This window comes from Tetrao urogallus (assembly GCF_951394365.1).
Source record: "Tetrao urogallus genome assembly, chromosome: 3".
Classification (NCBI taxonomy): Eukaryota; Metazoa; Chordata; class Aves; order Galliformes; family Phasianidae; genus Tetrao; species Tetrao urogallus.
Window position 1 is genome coordinate 34,077,400 of NC_136815.1, and position 16,135 is coordinate 34,093,534.

The following is a 16,135-nucleotide window of genomic DNA, read 5'->3' on the forward strand; positions in this document are numbered from 1 at the left end:
CCTCAAACTGCCAGGATAAATTGCCGGAAATTAGCCATAAAATCTGTCGTGCTAGGAGCAAAAGGTGAAGGCCACTGGGAAAGCAAGGACATTCAGCTTCTGGAGCTTTCCAGGATGTGATGGTGGAGACAGAAACTGAGCTTCTCCTGTACTGAAAGGGCTGTGTTTTGTTTTCTCTTTGACAATTAAAAGTGTCTTTCTCTCTTAAAACTCCCAGGAAGATAATGAATTGCTTTCATTCACTTTGACCATAAGAGATGCTACCATTTGGCAATGTAGCTCACTGAAAACAAAGCAAATAAATTTAAAAATCCTCAGACTAGCAAGCGAAGTGTTTTTTCTAGCATGTAGTTGTGCCTCTACACCCAACAGCTTCTGAAAGGCAAGCTGAATAGCTCTGCGAATGCTTTCTCTGGTATTTGCTCTCAAGCTCCAAAATGAAAGGAAATGCACAAAGCATTCATGTCTTCTGATTGTGTTGTTTTCAACATGGTGCCTGAATAATGACTTTCCACCCAAAATCCGGAGCTGCCTCCAGCCGACACAGTTTCTCAGAACCATCAGCGAGAATCACATCGCACTGCTCAGAGCCGCGGCCCCCGCCCTGCGGGACTGTTTAGTACCTTCTCATGGTGTCTGGTTCATGTTTTGTTTTGTTTGTGGTTTGGTTTTTTTTGTGGGTTTTTTTTTCCTCCTTTAGCCTGCCCTACTAAACCTGTCGAAATGCAGCAGCTGCAGCCATGTATAACTTGCAGTCATCTCCCATATTTCTGATGCTTCCCCCCCTCCGCTTTTGTTTAATCACAGAGAGTGCCTTAAACGAGAGTTTACGGATGTGCTCATCTTCCATGAACATTCGCATCAGCCAGGAGGATTTTGTTCTCAAGCTCGAAGGGGATCAGGAAGTCAGTTTGAGGAAAGGAGACTGGATAGCCCTTTACCCTCAGATTTTGCACATGGACCCCGAGGTCTATGAAGATCCTAAGGTAAATGCTCAGCTGGTGCCGCTCTTCCTACTTCAGGCACATTGTGGCAGCCAGGCCTTTTGTGAAGGGTATTTTTGTTGTTTCTTTTTTTTTTTTTTCCTGCTGTTCCTTCTTGTGGAACAAATCTTCTGACTTTCAGATGTATTTTTGAGGGCCCTACAGGTCAAAAGATTCATGGCCTGAAGAGAGAAATATGGTGATGAGACTGACTGCTACTGCTTTCAAAGGAATTGACAATTGCACATTGACTACCATAAACTTTAGGCTAAATGTGGGTTTTGTTTGTCAGTGGATCATTTGATACCCAAGGAGGGCTGAATAATAGAAGGTGGTTTAAATAGCAAATAATGTGGGCCATTTAGCTAAGTGCCCCCAAAGCATCATTGACTCTCTGAAGCCCTATAATAGCAGTGACTTACTTGAGCCTTATGCTTTTTCACCTCTCTTCATAGGGATTCACCCCTTCTCTATCAATTAGTATAGCGTTGTGAACTTGAGACCGTAAAGCTGTTGCTCCACAGCGAAGCTCCGAGGGTAATTGTGTCATCTCCTTGTATTTTTCTCTGACGCTCAAGTTAATGAATATCAAAGACTCGAAATTAATCCACCCTGCCTCAGCCTTCATATGGCTTCAGAAGTTCACCACCTGCATGCAAATTAAATAGTCTGAGTCTGCAGTAGGTTATTCCACTCGGTCGCTGTCCGTGGTCCAGTGTGCCACGTAGGAAGTGAGATTGTCTGTAATCTGGCCTTTTCAGCTGTAGATATAGGAGCTTTTCCTGAATCACTCCTCATCCCCCTTACCCTAAGAAAACAGCCTTCTCCCTACCATGCTGATTTCCATGTTTAGGCATGTTTACATGTTTATAGAAACCTCGTATTAGAGATGCTGTTCCCAAAGGCTCTACTTTTGGGGAATTTAAGGGTAAAGATGTGTATGTGGGATTGCAAAGGAAGGATGAGATTCAGATGCCTTGTTGGTGAAGGGCATCATTGTGCTATACAGGAACCCTGCCAGAGGCGGAGGGGAGTTGTGGTGTGTGTTAGAGTTAGAAGGAGCAGGATGTAGAGACAGGTATGATCACAAGAGCCATGAAAATGGAAATAATATCCAGTAGGACCCTGCTATCTGCTCCCACCCAAAATGAAGGTAAAGACTACTGATAAAATTAGTGATTTTAAAAAATAATCATGTATTGGCAAATAGTTAATTAATACTTTTATCCTTAAAAAGTCACAGCTAACAAATAAGCTTTTTTTCATTTTATTCTTAACACTTTACTCTGGAGAACATTATTGATTTGTCAAAAGTCCATCTGTTTGTTTAGGTCCTAGACTAAAGCATCAGAGTGGTAGCTGTGCCCCCCTCCCTTATTCAATAATTGTAAGAATACATTACCATATTTCCATTCCTTGAATATATCTGCTTGGTATCAGTTCTGCTCAGCTTTCACAGTACAGCTTTAGTTCATATATTTTATCTTTTTGATAGTGAATGAGCAATCCACACATTGCAGTACTTTGATTTCAGCACATGGGCCCTCTCGAAAAGTGGGGAAATCAGTGTTCTGTTTGGTTCTTAAAATATGCAGTGTGCTTTCAACAATAACTACTGAAGATCAGATAGAAATGGAGAATGAATTTTTTGAAAGGTGCAGTCTTGAGCTTGTCAAGTATTTAGGGAAAACTTTCCTGGGAAAACAGGCAGCTTGACGAGATAATTTTGTAGCGATGCTTTTCTCCTGGATACATAAATTTAAGAGCTATCAAGTTATCTTCTGCTTTGGCACCATATTGTATATGTGTAAGCATATATTGTTGACCTCTTTCTCCACTGAAAGTCTAAATAAATGAGTCCATTTTTGTAAAGTGGATAAGTAAACCTGCAAATCACAGCACAGTTAAGAGCTCAGTAAACGGAACTCTGCAAATTCCCTAGAATGAAAGAAAAGGAAACCTTGCAGGAAACCCTTCAAGGGGGCTTCCCAAATAAAGCTAAATACAGGACATGACAGAGTGAGACTTATACAAGTCATAGGAGATTCCTGTTTTCCTAATACAGTGAGCAGACCATTCACAAAGAACATTATCTCCAGTTTCTTCACATCTTCCTCACCACAATTGCCAGCCTCCCTTCCAAGAAGGCCTCGTGCATGGCTGAAATCCCCTTTGTTGTCAAAAAACTAGCCTTTCTTTAAAAGCAATCTCACTAGCTCTATAAAAATTATCACAGCCTAATGGCCCCAACAACACAGGCGTGATTTTGATATCACACATGTTTTCTGCTTTTTCAGTTCCTTGCACAGCACATTAATTTTTGTTAAAATGAACTACAGTTTTCAGGTGGCTCTTACGATTGTGAGAAAGCTTACGAGAAAGGCTTGGCCCTGTATGTGTATGTGTGCAATACATCCATTCCCAATAGTTCCAGACAGCAGGAGCGCATCTTGTGGAAATGCTCCTGTGAAGTGAAGAGCTTTGGGTTTTTCTTTTCAGACAGTTACAGTTCTTATCTGACAGTGGGATTTATAATTCAGGAAGAGATTCTTTTTTAAGGAAGAGGGGGTATTCTGGGCTTTCACTTGTTACTGTGCTCCTTCAGATGACGCAGTGATTTAGACCAAAAAAAAAAAATATGCTTCCTTTCACAAAAACTGAAAAGAAGTACTTCCCGGTGAAAACACACATACAACTGCCTTTAGCTTTCTGGGAGATCCAGGCCCTTGCCATTTAGAGAAAAAGGCTCCTGGTCATCAACATCCAAAGTTGTATTCCCTCCCTTCCCCTTGTCCCTTTCTCGTAGGCCACTTCCCCTGCTGCTGTTTTTCTTGACAGCCAGACCCTCAGTGTGTGGTTTTCAGAGCTGTTAATCTAATGGGTAGATCAGTATCAGTGTGTTTTATCATTGTGTTATTTGGGTTTTTTTAATCAGTTGAGGTGGTTTCTGTCTGACTGACTTGTTCCCAGCCAGCTCCAAATGGCTGCTGCTATAGCAGATGTATGCAAAGCAGGACAAATGCTAATGAGTGACCATAAGCAAGAAGTGTCTGTCATTTTTATTCAAAGCATGCAGGAGGATTTTGTAAGTGGTTAATTTGCCGTTGACTGAGTGAGGGTGCCAGATCTCCTTCATTCAAAAACATGAATTATCTCTAAACAGTGATCCTGCTGCTGGAAAATAGTCAGAAAGATGTTCAGTTTATGGAGTGCAAGTTACAAACTCAACCTCAAACCTCACTTGAAAGCACATTCTTTTTAATGGTCAGTCACCGGCAGTTCCAACTTTGCTCACTGATTCTGGAGCAAGCCATGTGAAGGTCAGATGTGGCAAATTAAGCAGCAACGATCTCCTCCCGAGGGGTAAAACTGGCTGTAAAGTATTGGGCCTGCTTTTTGAATAATGTGCATCACTGGGTGCCAAAAAAAAAAAGGATTTTGCTTTACCTTGCAAGGACAGGATCAGTATCAGTGCAGTGCATTAATTTATTCATAAGCATTTGTGGATTATCCTTATTCATGATGTATGTACCACACCAAGTACATATGATGCTTTACAAGAAATTGTCCTTCCACTAAGGTTCATTATCCCTGCTACAAAGCAGTCAAAATCTAATTGCAATCAATACAGGCCAGACACTGTAGTGAATGAGACATGGGAGCTGAAGGAGCTTGATGTAAAAGGGCTGAGCTAAGTAAGTGGATTTAAGTAGTTTTCTTTGCAGGGAAGAAAAAGGGAGTTAATGAAACTTCAGGGAACCAGCTGAAAAGGAAAGGCTGTCAGCTCCTTGTCTTCCTCTTTATCTTATTTTTGGGATTTAAGAAGCATTGCAGTCATGCAAACAAAGCTACTCATGCAACTGTTTTGTTAGATATCTCTCACTCACTCTTTCTCTTTAATTTTCAGGAGTACAAGTTTGATCGCTACATAGAAAATGGCAAAAAGAAAACTACATTCTATAAGGCAGGAAGAAAACTGAAGTATTTCCTAATGCCCTTTGGCTCTGGGATCAGCATGTGTCCAGGGAGGTTCCTCGCGATGAATGAGATGAAGATGTTTCTTTTCTTACTTTTGGCTCATTTTGATGTAGAACTAGGGGAAAACAAAGCTGTCAGACTTGATAACAGTCGTATGGGCCTTGGTATCCTCCTGCCAGACACTGATATTGCCTTTCGTTACAAGCTGAGGCCCTTAAGAAATTGAACGATTGCCTCTGTGCCTTCTATTAATCTCTGTTTCCTCTGTTTCCTCACTCAGCTTTGTATTTTTGGAAGTATTTGCTTTTACCCTCTCTGCTTTCAGCTCCTTCCTTTTTTTCTGAGGAGAAAAGCCCGTGGGCTGGAGGTAGATGACAGACACAGAGACATAAGAGCCTCTATTTGTCCTGCCCATGTTCTGCTGAGGTGAGATGACAAGAACTTGGCTGAGTAAACCATCCCAATATGAAGGATCCCCATACTCTTGGCCATGAGTTCAGTAGGGTTTGGGGGAAGATGGCAAGCTGAATCCAGGCCATCACATTGGAAATAGGCTCAGTAGCCACATATAGGGAAATATTCTTCAGAAACTTGACAGTCCAGATGCATTGCAGGCCTACTGACAGAGCCAAAAGACCTCCTACCATCACTGTGCCATGATGTTCTCCCTTGTTGAATTGAGAAGTCACCAACCATCAGGAAGCATGACATCGTCTGCTTGTAGAAAAATAATAGTGTGAATGGGGGGGTCTTAATTCTAGAGGGTGAAGGGATTTTTTAGAGATCATTATTCTAACTTTGTGTTTACTCTGTTCCCTTTTATGGGTGTCTTAGTCCTTATCTGGGAGATGTAATGGAAGCTATATGGAATGGGGTGATTTGCAAAATTTGTGATGTTTCCTGCAGCCAACTGAAGTCATAGGGGAGATTCTGTTGATTTTAATAGGTTTTGGATCAAGCTGAAATTACCTGTTTGGGTTTTTGAGCCAAAAAATGTATACTCTTCAGAGAGAAAATTTATAAGCCTATTTGAAATGATTCCATCATCTCAAAAATTACCTTATGTCTGTCTTACCATTTTACTAGTAGCATATCTGTGTGTTTAGTTTGACAATTTATTGTGTTTGTTAGTTTCTCCAAAAAGGCAAAAGAATGAGAGGGCTTCAAGGATAAGTGTAGTGTCTAAAACTGCTTTTTAATAGTATTTTAATGTGCCTAAGCTGTGCATAAGCAGACTAGTGTGACCTCTGTTTGGAAACAAAATTATCTCTCTGCAAGATGGAAAACAGGCTCTTCTTTGGGCCCAAAATCTGAGCAAGTAAAAACACCAGGCAGCCACAGTAGTTGACTGCAGATGGGCTGCACAACCTGCTCCACTGGGTGATCCTGTTTCAAACATTAATTTATTTTGCTGTGCAGTTTGCAAAATGTAAGATTTTAGACCCTGTCTCTCTCTAGTGAGATCCTCTCTCACTTTGGAGATGGAGGCTGTCCAGTCTCAATTTGCCGTGAGCATAACTGTTAGGGGAGACCAGCCATGTTTGTTGGCCTTGCTTTGTGTTCCCAAAAAATTCTGTTTGAGATACACCAGCCAAAGTTCTGCCCACATTGCCAGCTGATGAGTAACAGTGCTCTACATGATGCTCCCAAATGTCCCGTCATCAAACATAGAAGTCAGAGTGAAAGAAAGATGCATAATTGCTGCGAGTGCAGGTTAGCCTGGGCAGTAAAGCCTGAATCTGTTCTGTGCCAGAATTTGCAACTTGCTAAGTCACTAAACAATCACAGAACTATTACCCTTGTCTGGACACTGTTGGATGAACTGCCAGCTCATCTGGAGTTGGAGTCTCCAAGTGCGTTAGTCAGCGCAAAGCAAATCATTAAAAATATTTTTCTCATTGTCTGCATTCCTGTGTTTCAGAGTGTCCTGCCCTGACAGAGTTAGTGATGCTCAAAAAAATTACCTGACACTCTACTTCAAACAAGAGACACAGAGTTCTGTAAACTTCAGCTGGATTTGTCTTTTCCCAGTAGAGCATCGGAGCCACTGGTTCATTTTGAGAATTCTCAGCTGAAATCTTTTGTGCCTCAATCTTGCATGTCTTCCAAAATCAGAAATTTTACTTGTCTTGTAAGCACTTGGTAGCCTATGGATGAAAACTGCTATTTTCTTGCTAAAGTTTAGAATTATTTGTTGTTACTCTTGTAGAAGACTGTTTAGTTATTCATGTAAAGCACCTATCCTAAATAAACATCAATTGAAAGGCTTTCAGACATTGGCACAGCCACATTCCAAATCCTCTGAGTAGGAAATTGTGTTTTTGTGAGATGGATATTTTCTCTTCACATGTAATATCAATAATGCCTACAGTGTTGGTGTACAGTTACATTAAATGGGCTTTGCGGTTGATTAAATGCCTTAACTTTGCTTCAACATTTAATCAACACCAGAAGCTGATTATTGCTTTTTGTCACAGAATAAAATTTGTTTTTATGGAGAGATTCTTGCATTCCAGTTACTTACTGCTGTACTTACTCGGTAGGAGTTACTCTGAGTTATTTTGTACTCAGCCATAGCTCACAATTCAGTTTGGACATTAGAGCCTATTTTATTGAGAGAGGATACGCTGATATCATTACACTGTTGACTGTATTACATTATTGTTTAAGCTGTAGAATATCTCATACTACAGTTAGGATAAGTCTTTCTTTGGCATTCAACTTTGAAACAAACCTGAAGCAACTGCAAAAATAACAGTAGATTTTTTGTTTTAAACATAAGACTTGTTTTTTTTAATGGCCATCTATTTTTAGGATTCTGAATTAGTATAGCACAGGCTGCAGCATAATGTAGTGGGACACTTTTGTGCCAGAAGTACATGCAAATCATTAGTAATTTCAGATTAATTGCTAATCAGTTTGTAGAGTATCTGTTTTGGAATTAAAAGGAGATCTAGGTTGCTTCTAAACCAGCAAATTAAAGTTGTAGGCCTCTCTTTTTCATTTAAAAAAAAAGAAAAAGGAAAGAAACAAGGCGTCAAAGTCCTTCTGGGAGCTGAAGGAAAGCTCTGTGAGAGCACTCAGAAGCTGTGCCTCGGAGTTGGAGAACACACCTTACATCACACAGGATGACAGGGCTTTCGTGGTATGAAGGCAGCCTGTTGCACTTTTTGCTCAGGAACCAAAATGATGGAACTTGGAGCAAGGCCTGAAGCTGCATCCCTGATGGATGGCTTTTGCTTGAGAGCGGTGCATCACTGAGGTGGGACCTGCATCCTTTTGCAGGCACGGTAAGGCTCAGTGCTTTAAAGTCAGTGTTAGAGCAGGAGAGAAGAAGCATTAGGCCTGGTCATCCTGCTGTTTCACAGACTCTGCAGCTGAGCAGCGACCCGGTGAGTCAGCAGCCGGCTGACTGGGAGCAGCTTGTTCTCCTTGGAGCAGGGAACAAGGTCCGTGGTGTTGGTAATTCCTGGTTGATAAGCAGCAAAATGGGACAGGCCTGCAGCATCCCTAGGGGCCTGACTGGAGCCAAGATGGCCACAGAGTGCTGCCCAGGGAAGAAGATCAGCTTTGTGTGTTTGGCCATAGCATCCAGGAGGTACCAGCTTGGTGCCAGTCACTCAGGCACTGTGATGGCTAAACCACTCACGTAGAAACCTGCAGTAGCTGTGTTGGCATGTGGTCAGCTGTCAGCCATGGAAGGCTGGCCTCACTGCTGATCATTGGGACAGCTAGAGAACACTGCAGGGCCAGGGCTGCCTCCACTCTGCCTTGGGTGACATGGGGAGCCTGCTAGGTGTTACAAGTGACTGTGCTGGGCTGTACTGGCCTAGTTACAGGCTATCACTGCACAGTTATATTGATACTGTCATCTGCTGTTCAGGGAGAAAAAAAACTCTTCTGATATAAAATAGGTTTATTAAATCAGGATGTCTCATCTGTAGCACCTGAGCAGGAAAGTGAATTCATCATTAGTAATGTGAATGCTGAAATGTGATTTTTTTTTTTTTTACCACTATTCTTTTAATTTACACTTTGTTCTGCACTGTCGTGCACTGTTGCTGTGACCCACCACCAACTCACTAACCCGCTCTGTGTCTCAAAGAATCATGCTGCTGTATGTGCACCTCTTTGCAAATTTGATTTCCACATCTCTGCTGAAACATTGCCATGTAATAATCTAAAACCATGTCAGAATGTAAGAGCTGTTTAGAACGTTGTGCACGTCACTGTTTTTTGGTGTTGCACATCTTTTCTTTTATTATTATTACTTTTTTTTTTTTTTGAGTGATTGCTGATCTGTAAATTTCTCTTGTAGTATTATAAATGATCTTTTATGTCATCGTTATTGAAGCTTCTGTAGTTCAGAAGATTGTGAATTACTCTTAATTGCAAAAACTGACATTTTGTATATAGATAGACAGTGGTTAGGCTTCACTTTAATAGTTAATATCCATCATTATAGCTCTTAGGTCGAATAAGATACATTGTGAATTTCTAAGCAAGAAAATTGAAACTTCATTATTTTAGTTATCTAACATCTGAAGTGATTTTTGTATTTCAAGACGCATAAAAATATATCTATTTTAATATTGAATGAGCATCTGTGTTGATTTTTTTCCACCTTGCATTTGCACTTTTCTCACAGATACACAACTATTGCTTTCATTTTAAAACACAGCACACAGCACTTTTGTGCTGCTTGATCTTGAAAAATATTTCTGTAAGGAAAACAAAAAAAGCCTTTAATTCAGTACTGGCATGGAGCATCTTCTTGGAATTTAGGAAATGATCGCCTCTTCTTTACACCCCGTCAAATTGAAGCAGTTTCCTATCAGGAGGAATGTGGGACCTCGGACATTCCTAGGGCATTATCCTGAATCAGAATAAAGATATGCATTCCCAGTATAAAGATCGCTTCTTAAATACAGCTCCTAGTCCTTTCCTTTTGCCAAATCTCTGTACAGTAGATGTACTACCTGCTGTTAAATACTCTGCACTCTTAGATCATTCACTTTAGAAGGAGAAATGATCAAAAATTGTTTCAGTGTACTGCACTGCACCAGCAAAGCACAACTTGGCTTTTCTAAGCAGCACTGTCGCTATGAATTCTGCCAGTAGCTATTTCACACACAGCCTAAAGAGATCTCTTTTCTTCATTCCATCATGCAGAAATGTATGTGAGGTGTATCTGTGAGGACTGCTGGAGATACGTTGCACAGAAGTGGGACATGCAGCATTTTTCTGCATTTTCTACATGGTTTTGTAACTTTTTAATTCCACTGCCTCCAGATTATTTCAAACTCTCAGAAATAAAAAGCGATGTTGTTTTAGGTATCGTGAAGGCCACTCTTCTGCGTGAGCTTTTCTTTGTTGTATGAAAGGCAGATTTGGAGGGAGGGAGGAGAGAGGATTATAGTAGTTCCTGGTACTGTATTATGTCTAATATTTGTTTGGACACCAGGTGCTTTGTTGATGTTACTTACATCGCATTTTATTTTAAAATCGAGACATCAATTTATGCATGACACATGCTTAATTCATATGAATGGAGCTATTTCAACTGTCAGACCATAGCAAGTGAAGTCTTTTCCTGCCCATTACCTGAACATGTGCCTGTACCACAGCCAGCCATGTCCAAATACCTGCAGCACACCAAGAAACTGGTCTAATTACAAAAGAACCACTTACAACTACACCTGTGCACTGATGCTGAATGGCTGTATTCATAAATGTTAGTAAGTATGAGTAAGCAGTTGCTGCATACAAAGAAGCAAATATGCAAATCTTTAAAATATGATTTTTTTCACGTGGAAGCGAAGTACTGAAATGTAGTGGAATCTTGATCCTTGTACAACACAATGCTGCATCTGTGATGTGCAGCAGGTTTCCCTGGGACCTCAAACACTGAGGTTGTGGTTGCACACCTTCTGTAATAGCATCAGTGTGCATATCTTCCCAACTATTTGCACCTCAGAAGCAGCCTGTCTCTGCCATGAGCACTGCAGTAGTCTGTCTTGCCGTATTTTGTTACGCTGCTTGTATTATTATTATTTGTTTTTCCCTTTAAACAACACTTGTTATCACAAGAAAGTTGACCGCAAGTCTGGGATCTGGCAACAAAGGGAACAGTAAGGAAATGCCCCGTGCTGACTTTTGCCGATGAACTTCTGCATCAGCTCCTCTTCCCCCCTACCCCCGTCTTCCCAAGAGTTCAGCCGCCAGCCTCCCGCAGGCACATTCCCACGCTGCCAGCCAGTGAACCGCCCGGCTGCGGAGCGCGTCTTCCATCGCCTCCCATGGAGGAACTCTTCCCGGCAGAGACTTCAGAAGCCGCCGTGGACTTCCGAAGCCGCTTCGGACGCTCAGTGCAGCGCCCTTCCCGCTGCCCCGGCTCCGCACCCCGGGGCTGAGCCCGTCCCACCTCAGCCGTGGGTGCCGTGCTGCCCGCTCTCCGATTCCCTGTTCTCGGCGCTCTCCGCTCCCCAGAGCCCCTGAGAATAAGCAGGGAGAGCCGGCCGCCCTTCTTAAAGCAGCCCGGACGGGGACGGGAGCCCGAAGAGGTTTCCTAGTGAGCCCGCTCGGAGCGCTGGGTGAGTTCGGAGCCGGTGGTGAGGAGGTTTACACTGGAAAGGCGATTGTTGGCCCCTAATCCTCAATTACAGGGGTTTAAAAATAGTATTAGAGGGGCAATCTGTTCGGCAACTTCTTGGAAGAAATAATTGTTGATTTAGATAAGCGCTGATCCCCTCAGTGTTTGATGAAGACGTTAATTTATGGCTGTCTGGCAGTTTATGGCTGTCATTAGACGTTCAGCTTTGTCTCTGTTCGAAGTGCGTCTTTCTCTTTATTTTCAAACGGTAAGCAAACGGTTGTGTTGGAGCTAAACCGCATCACTTCCCTACGGCATCTCAAATTATCCACAGATCATAGTTCTTACATGCGCGTATGTGAATTTAAAAACACAGCAGTAAAGTGCTCGAAACAGACCATCAATTCGCTTCTTCTTTTATGACACGTTTCGGAGTCGGGTTGCGAGGACAAGGGCAGCGGGGGAAGGAATTAACCCCTCCGAGGCTGCGGGACGACCGCGTCGGGGCAGAGTCCGAACGGCCCCGGGGGGGTGGCGGAGCGCGGGGGAGGGAAGGGGAATGCGAGGACACGGGGCTGATGGGGACGCGGGGACACAGGGATGATGGGACGACGTGCGGCTGCCAGCGGCTCTGAGCTCGGCCCTTAAGCTGTGCTGCCCCAAGTTTTATCCCGCCCCGGCCGGGAGCGGCTCTGCTGGGAACCTCGGTCCCCTTCTGGCCTATGGGAACGCAAGCGACGCTGCAGGGAGAGCTGTGGGGTCCCGAGTCATTGAATTCGCACCCCCAACATCCTCTCTTCGGCACAAGAACCCGAGTGTTAATTGCCGCAAAGTTTCCGAACACGTGGATAATTTACTTTGACTGCTGCGTTTTAATTAAAAGCAAACTTATTTATGTTTCCGATGTTTATATTGCGTGATTTAATTACGTTTAGAGTTAGCGTCGCACTTCCCTCCCCTCCCCCCCTCTTCCACTCTAAATCACATTTTCATTAAAGGTTTTAATAAGAAAACTCACTTGACCACTATCTGTTATGCGGTCCCTCCATGCACACAAGTTCACTTACCCATTCATTTAGTCACTTACTCATTCCAGCAGATCCGCCGCCACTGCTGCTAGCAGGGATGTGAACACTCATAATTATTTGTCAAAGTCTGGAAAGTGTATTATCCCTTCTTCTAGTGGTAATTAGTTACCATAGCATCTAATACGTAAATGTGCCCAGAGCACACCATTAACAGTTAAGCAGAGGATTCAATTTAACACATGATTATATCTTTCATAAGTCATCACATTAGGAAAGCCAATGTCACTCATGCTGGGACCATTTTGGGCTCAGAGCCGGGGTAAGGGCCGGGAAGGGTCCGAGGTGGGGAGATGCGGCGCGGTGCGGCTGCGGACATGGGGAGCTTTTTGGAAAGGACCACGTTTCTTTCCATCAGCCAGGCGTTAGGCGGGGCGGGGGAGGCTCTGCCAGCACGCCCGGAGATGCTGCAGGAGGACACAGGGGGTGGCAGCACCCCTCACCACGCTGCCCCCTTGGAAAAAGCCTGGAGGTGACAAGCGAGCTCCCAGAGCCGGCCTGGACGGCAAAGAGTTGGCGTTACTCTTCCCTCCCTCCTCCTCCCCGCCGGCGGAGCCAGGATTGGGGAGCGGGAGGGAGAAACCTCGGCTACGTCCATCTGCAGGAAAGGAAGAAGAGAGGTTAACGGAGCGGCGGTGAGAGCCGCTCACCCCTCCGGCCCCGATGGGGAGCGGCAGTCCACGCAGTCCCCGCAGCCCCCGGCCGAGCTCCGGAGTTCCTCCTTCGGCACCCGCCGCTCCGACGTGACCTCGTCGAGGGGACAGCCCCCGGCAGCCCTCTAGGAAACCAGAGGTACCGAGTGCTGAGTCTTGAGGCAAACACCTCCCCGATGCTGTGAGCACACACACACACACACACACAGGCACGCACCACGCCAAGCTGGTGGCGGTGGTTAATTCCTAATCAGAATGATGGACAGCAGAGACGGAACAATACAAACTAATGGCTGTGTTGCTGATCACTTTACCCCTTGATTAAAGACACCCAATTATGGCGCAGAACAGTGTCGTAATTATGTTCCTTAATCACATCCAGGAGGTTTAATTGCCTTAACGATGTGTTTCATTAAATGAATTTAGGTATTATAGTCGACAGTTTTCATACACAGTTGTTTTCAAATTAACATAATATTAGACATCGTCATGGAAATTGTTTTAATAATCATAATTAGACGCACCCAGCCTTTGTCTCGCAAATGCTGAGAGACGCTGCTCCCGGCGCCCGGGGGCTGAGCTGCCCACCCTCTCCGGGCCGCCTTCCCACCGCTCCGTGGCACTTTACAGTTATGTTTCCTGAAAAGTTACAGGTTCTGATTAATCTTTTCTGATGGGAAGTGGAGCGGAAAAGATTGATCCCCTTCTCCTCCCTCCCCCCGTGCGGGGCTGCCGACGGGAGCGGCGGTATGGAGGGCACCGGCCTGGGGGGGGGAGGCGGCCCCAAAACTCGGGGACGGAGAGAAGGGGGTCTGGAGTGGCAGTCGGGGCCCAACAGGAGAGGAAGACCTCCGAGCAGGAGCGCCTCGTCGGAGGCAACCCAGGGCTGCGGGGGGAGAGGCACTGGGGAGCAAAGGAAAGGAGTCATCCCTCCACATGCCCTTTCCCCCCACCCCCCTCGTCCACCTCCTTAAACCTGGAGGTAAATGTTTAACACAAAGCACAGCGCGATTACAAACGTTTGTTCAAAATATTTTAATAAAGATTCTTTCCGACATAGGTACACATACAAACGATCGTACATTGCTGTCATAATCTGATTGACCTATTTAATATATATCACTCTTTACACATCCGTGACCTGCCAACAGATCCATCACGGCTCCCATTGCGCCATCCAACCTGACAGTCCGAATTTATATTATCTGCGAGGAGAGGAAAATAGCAGGACTCGGGGTTGGAAAGAAAAGAAAAGAATAATTACAAAATCCGGATTTACAACTGGCAGAGAGGCAGCATCCAGCCATGCAAACTCAAGCGGAAGGCTCACTTTGGGAAAATAGCTCCTTCTTGTTCTTCATCTTTCTTCCCTCCACCCCCCCCCCCGCCCAAAAAAAAAAAAAAAAAAAAAAAAAAAAAAAAAGCCCATCCCGCCCTCCCTCCCACCCCCCAAAAAAGAAAAGAACTCCACACGCTCTCGGGAAATCAGCCCAAAGTATTTGCAAGTGTTTCAACTTCAAGATTATCATCCACAGTCGGAAAGGAATGATTTACGTACACATTAAAAGCGGTCCAAACGATACCTCTGCAAACACAGCGCCCTGGGAAACATTGGCGATATTCGCATAGCAGCTTTTGCTCTGAGCCCGGGAAAAGGGAACGGCCATCACCTGCCCTAACGCAAAGCCCTTTCCCAAATCAGTGGCCGAGCCACGAAGAATACACCTTTCCTGTCATTTTTGGACTGAAGCGATTTATTAAAGCTCAATTGAGATACAGGGATGATGCAACTCAAAAATCCAAGATGACCTTTCAGAAACCTCAGCAGCTCGGGTACAGCAACAGTTCCGGTTATACGGTGTTGGCAAATAAACGCTTTCAACACTTGGCACACAGTTTTAAGTTCATCCATAAACAGAATTTTAGAAGCATTATAAAGTAACCGCACAGAAGACCCCTGACTTAACACATGAGAACTACCGGCGGGGCGGGAGGATCACCCAAAGAAGAACAAATAAATACGTCCCGTCTGTACAGCGCTGCGGGTGGGGGAGGACGAGGTGCACACAGATCCCTCGTTCAGAAACGCGGTGCTTTCAGCCATACACGGAGGAGGGGTTCGGATCGGGGAGTTTTTTTTTTTTTTTTTTTTTTTCCTATTTTCTTTTTTTTAATCACTCTCACCAAAACTTTGCGCGTTTGCACGGGATCAAAGTTTCGAGACGCTAAAAAATACAAAGTCTTCCATAAGCAATGCTCCAGTCTCTTTGTTTCTGCGAGTCGCTTAAATAAGAAGTTTACATTTCAAGTTTGTTTGTTTCCTGGCTCAGAAGAATTACAATAATACTGCTAGTAATTAAAAAAAAAAAAAAAGAAAAAGAAAAAAAGAAAAAAAAAAACCTACGTTCGCGTGCCCTCTCTGATTTGTCCCATCCACCTCCGCTCCCCATCACCTGGACCGCTCGGTGCCGGGCGGGCCACGATACGGCTCCGCTCCCCCGTACCCGCGCTCTGTCTCCCTCCCGGCCGCTGTTTCTCAACCGCCCCATTGTCCGGACACGCTGCGGCCCCCCCGGGGCTCAGCCCGCGGCTCCCCGCTGCAGGGTTCGCCCCCCGCCGCCCCTTCTCCCGCCCCGGCCCCCTCTCGCGGCCGTCCCGTCCCGGCGGAGCCCGCGGAGCGCTCGGAGCGGAGGGCGGCGGGGATCCGGGCGGCTCTCAGTCCCTCCGCCGCCCCTGCGCCCCCCGGCCCGGCCCGGCCGCGGCCCCCCGGCGCCCCTTCCTTCCCTCTCATCTCCCCGGGGCCGCGGCGGAGGCAGAGGCGGCGGCGGCGGGGCTCGGCGCGGC

The 16,135-nt window shown here is 45.0% G+C and overlaps 1 protein-coding gene across 1 annotated transcript in view; it reads left to right on the forward strand.

Annotated features, from left to right (window-relative positions):
* Positions 1 to 5,187, forward strand: part of CYP7B1 (cytochrome P450 family 7 subfamily B member 1) — a gene marked incomplete at both ends in the record, with an annotated part of 119,042 nt that extends 113,855 nt beyond the window's left edge. Inside the window, 2 exons of the mRNA XM_079533830.1 lie at positions 808 to 986; positions 4,891 to 5,187. Coding sequence (XP_079389956.1) covers positions 808 to 986; positions 4,891 to 5,187 — 476 coding nt within the window. The remainder of the gene's footprint in view (positions 1 to 807; positions 987 to 4,890) is intronic.
* Positions 5,188 to 16,135: the final 10,948 nt, after the last annotated feature.